General features: G+C 35.0%; 1 protein-coding gene across 1 annotated transcript; it reads right to left on the reverse strand.

Annotated features, from left to right (window-relative positions):
* Positions 1-616: 616 nt before the first annotated feature.
* On the reverse strand, positions 617-2,636 carry LOC110882132. Its single transcript, XM_022130217.2, has 3 exons — positions 2,324-2,636; positions 1,895-1,980; positions 617-976 (listed from the first exon to the last, which is right to left on the reverse strand). The coding sequence occupies exons 1-3, from the start codon at positions 2,496-2,498 to the stop codon at positions 839-841; spliced, it is 399 nt and encodes a 132-aa protein (XP_021985909.1). The 5' UTR covers positions 2,499-2,636; the 3' UTR covers positions 617-838.
* Between the last annotated feature and the right edge of the window lie 1,764 nt (positions 2,637-4,400).

A 4,400-nucleotide genomic window follows, 5' to 3' on the forward strand; every position in this document is an offset into this window, starting at 1 on the left:
AGATAATCTCTTAAACAAGTGCAAAAGTGCGAAAATAATCAAAGGTTACACTAACACACGAGTCGGATCCAAGTGATTCATCTTGTCTATCTGTTTTTATTTTTATTTTCTTTTTCAGCATTTTAGTTAGTTTTATTTTCTTAGTTTAAAATCTTTTTCTAACATTTTGATCTGATTAGACGTTGAGGATAAACCGGTACTAAAAGCTCTTGTGTCCTTGGACGACCTCAGTATCTTACCAACACTATACTACGTCTACGATGGGTGCACTTGCCCATATGTGTGTTTAGTGTTAGTAAATATCGTGTTTTATAAATTTAAAACTTGGCTAAAAAGTGTAAAAGGGCTTAAAATATATACCTAAAACATAACACACTTTGCACGCATCAATTGCTTACTAATTAGTGGAAGAATCTCGTTCCATATTTTCTCCTTTTGCTAGTTCTTGAAGAATCTCGTTCCGTATTTTCTCCTTTTCTAGTTTTCGAAGAATCACATTCCGCATATAGATGTCAATCATAGTTACACAAGGCAATTAAACCTTACAAACATAATCTAAAAACTTATATAATATGCTTCATATATTAAACATAAAATAAGTAAAATATATTCCTCCATTCATTTGCTTCACTTGACCTAAAAGATGATAACTTTCACCAAGGAGTTTATAATAAAACTTCAAGCATTCTGAACCCTAACTACAAACAACCCAACAAACCCTAGCTAGAAACGATTCCCATAAACTAACTTATACGCGATGAATCCTCTGTTAATCAACTTATTCCCACCGACGTAAAGTTCACCGTTATCTGCTCCATGTATTGAATAGTTGATATGATTAGACCATGAAAGTACTCCATCCAGTAGTTAACAGACGATCATCACAAATTTCAATATCATTTTGGTGAATTTCTGAATGTTTGAAACCTTCCTCTGATTCGGAAGACGATAACTCGTTATATGTATTTTTATGTACCTAAATAATACAACAAACGCTATCTAAACAATTACTAAAACATATTAAACGGTTGTTCGGTATTACAAAAAAACATATATAGGACTCAAGCTGTTGTTTACTATTTTAGATTAGACCAAATTGTACCTATAAAGTCAACCCAAACATCCATTATGGATATATAACACTACACTTAAGCCCCCCATGTTACGATAGGGGCATAAAGCCATGCTAACTAGCACAAATGCCACACTATCAACAACGAACCTGACAATTGGTAAAAAAAAGACGTAAAAAGGTTGAACCACACACGCACGTTACCCTGTGTTAACTTGCAAAAATTTAGAACGAGAGGTAAAGAGAAACATAAAAACATTGAACCGCACACGCAATTTGTGCCTTGTTAACTCGCAAAATTTAGAACGAAAATTTGCGAAAGATGAAAAGTATAGAGGAACAAAATTGAAACTAAAAAATTGTGAGTTTAAATTGAAGAAAATGGATAATTTGGGTTCTGTTGTTTGTGAGTTTACTTAAGGAAGGATAAGAACAAAAAAAAAGATATTTCTCTTTTCTTTCATTTCTCTTCTCTTCTCCTCCTATCACTTTTTTCCAAATTGGAAAGATGAAATTCAGCATTAAACTTCTCTTCCTTTCTCTTCTTTGCATTTATCTAAAAATAAATTTTTTGGGTAAATTATACTTTTCGTTCTTTGTGTTTGTAGCGAGTTGTAATAGATAGCCCTTACCTTCAATAATTACACTCACAATGTTTTATTTGTAAAACCATTACACCCTACGCCCTTTATTATTAATCAGGTTAAAATTTTCAGTTAAGTCTATTCATACAAGGGCGTTTAGTATTTTTACTTAATTATATATAGTATTAAAAATCATAGAATATGACATTTAAAAAATTATGAAAACAAAAATATATACCGTCCCTGCTTCTCTCTCTCTCATCTCTGGTGAGCCAGCGAACCGCTCCGGCGAGTTCCCACGGTGTTTACCTAACAACGGATAACCTACAGAGAGGTTAAAAGGGTATAATTAGTCTTCCAGGCATACAATTTTAGTTCTGCATACAATTTTAGTTCTGAATGAATTCTATACGAATGTCTTTATGAAGATCAGATTTGTTATGTTCCAACTTTGGGACAACACACATCAGTTGCTTCTTGACGGAGCCAAATCATATTTCATGTTGTTTAATACGTGATCAGTAAACCATCAAGTACACACATGTCAAGTAACATTGCCAAAATATATTAAGCCACCTAATTAACAGAATCACCAACAATGCCTAACCTAAAGAGAGGTTAAAAGGGTATAATTGGTCTTCCACAACAAACGCATACGATTTCTTACCGGAGCTTCGTCGGAGAACCTGGACGCACCACCGGAGCTTGTGGCCACCATGTTTAGCCCTGCCGCTTCTTGGTGTCACGGTTACAACCAGATCCGAAGGTTGTGACCCGAAAAACAAACTAGGGCTCGAACTCCACTCTAACCACCTATCAGATTTCAACTCACCCTCAAACATTACTTAACCACCATCGCATACCACCACTACACACCCACACACGACTGCACGAGCCAAATCCCACTCCATCGCACACCCCTCCTCCTCGTCACCATCACCCCTGAAACCCTCGCTCCGCCCCAGCCGCACCCCAGTGCCCCTGACCAGTGGTGGACCCAGGATTTTATTTCAATGGGGTCCATTTTCGGGTCGGTCCTCGTTCGGGTCGAGTTAAAGTGAGGTTTGAACTAGATTTAAAAAAAAAATAAGAAAAATGGGCTTATAAAGGATTGAACCCATGACCTCTTGGTGGAAAAGAGGGAGATTTACCACTACACCAGCTTTCTTTTTATTTCTATGGTGTCCACCTAGTTGTATTTATGGGGTCCATATACAATTTAATATACCGAATCTACAATTTTTTTTAAAAAGATTGGGGTCCGGGGACCCCGGTGGCACCAATGTGGGTCCGCCCCTGCCCCTGACATACCACAGCCACTAGCTGGGACCACCACCAAGTGTGGTGGCCGGCATTTTCTAGAGAGAGAGATACGAGAGAGAATAGAAAGGGGATATAGGTTTGGGACGTGTTGTGAAAATGAAAATGAAAAAAATATATTTTAAATGTATAGTAAACTTACTAACCTATCCTTGTGCAACACATATGTTATATTTAATTGAAAATTTTAACTAGGTTGGAACCAAAGGACGTAAGGTGTAATGATTTTTATAAATAAATGATTGTGAGTGTAATTATTGAAGTTAAAGGCTATCCATTGCTACCCGCTACAAACATAAAAGACGAAAATTGTAATTTACCCAAAGTTCTTTAAAACACAACCCTTTTTTCTTTCCTTTCACTTCTCTCTAAATAAAATATCTAGAACACAACTAATTTTTTCTTTCATTCCAATTCCCTCAAATGAAACTTGGAACATAGCGTTAAAGTATTTTTTTAAGACTAAATTACAAAAATCAACCTTTATGTTATACCCAAATTGCACTTCGTACATTTCACTATGAAATCGGCAAAAACCAACATTTCTATAAAAGCAAGGCCATAAAGTAAGTGAAGTTGCAAGCCTAAGCCAAGAAGGTACGAACGAAGTGACGGGCCCTTTTAGAGATAGGGGGCGGCTTTCTTGTGTTCATGTTTTGCTACAAGTCCAACCTTTAACACAAACACTGATTGTTTCCTGAACCATAATCTTCCGCTGTTTCGTTGAGGTGGTATGGTGATGTTTACTTTTGATAATCTCACTTGCAAGTTCATAATTTCACTCACCTCTATCAGTTTACTTTTTATAAACTAGAAATTCTCTGTTTGTATATTGATTTTTATTGACAATTTATATTTGTATGATTGTTAGTTTTACAAGGATTGAGTGTGTCCACATTTCACGAATTGTGCCATAGTGCCAAGAAAGATGATAGAGATGATTGTGAATTTGGTTTTGGAAAATGGGTGGGGCATGATGTATTATTTTTAGATTTATGTTTTATCAGTTATTATTTATTATATATATTGCTATCCATGTTAATTTAATTTATAAGTTAATAAAAAAAGACATGGTTAAAAAGACCAAAATACACTCACATGCAATGCATTTGAGTTGCATGTGAGGGGTGTTAACCAGAAAAATAAATGGTGTTTGTGTTAAACGTTGAACCTGTAGCAAGACATGAACATAAATGTTGGTTTTTGCTAATTTCATAGTAAAATGTATGAAATGCAATTTGGGTATAACATAAAAGGTTGATTTTTGCAATTTAGTCTTTTTTTAAACACCTTAAGGATGAGACGCAATACACCAATGCATAAAAAGAAATTACAAATTGATACTAGTGAGAAGTTATCTATTAAAATGAATAACAGAAAAAGGCAAAAAACTGAAATAAATCAAAGGGGCTGTTTGACAACAT

The sequence above is a fragment of the Helianthus annuus genome, chromosome 10, assembly GCF_002127325.2.
Source record: "Helianthus annuus cultivar XRQ/B chromosome 10, HanXRQr2.0-SUNRISE, whole genome shotgun sequence".
Lineage (NCBI taxonomy): Eukaryota > Viridiplantae > Streptophyta > Magnoliopsida > Asterales > Asteraceae > Helianthus > Helianthus annuus.

Bases quoted from the DNA above. Each gene is read 5' to 3' on its own strand.
- LOC110882132 (XM_022130217.2), bottom strand. From the start codon at position 2,498: ATGTTTGAGGGTGAGTTGAAATCTGATAGGTGGTTAGAGTGGAGTTCG. The intron at 1,981-2,323 runs GTAAGAAATCGT...ACCTCTCTGTAG, and splicing joins GGTTCTCCGACGAAGCTCCG to GTTATCCGTTGTTAGGTAAA. The intron at 977-1,894 runs GTATATATTTTT...TGTATTATTTAG, and splicing joins GAGAGAGAGAAGCAGGGACG to GTACATAAAAATACATATAA.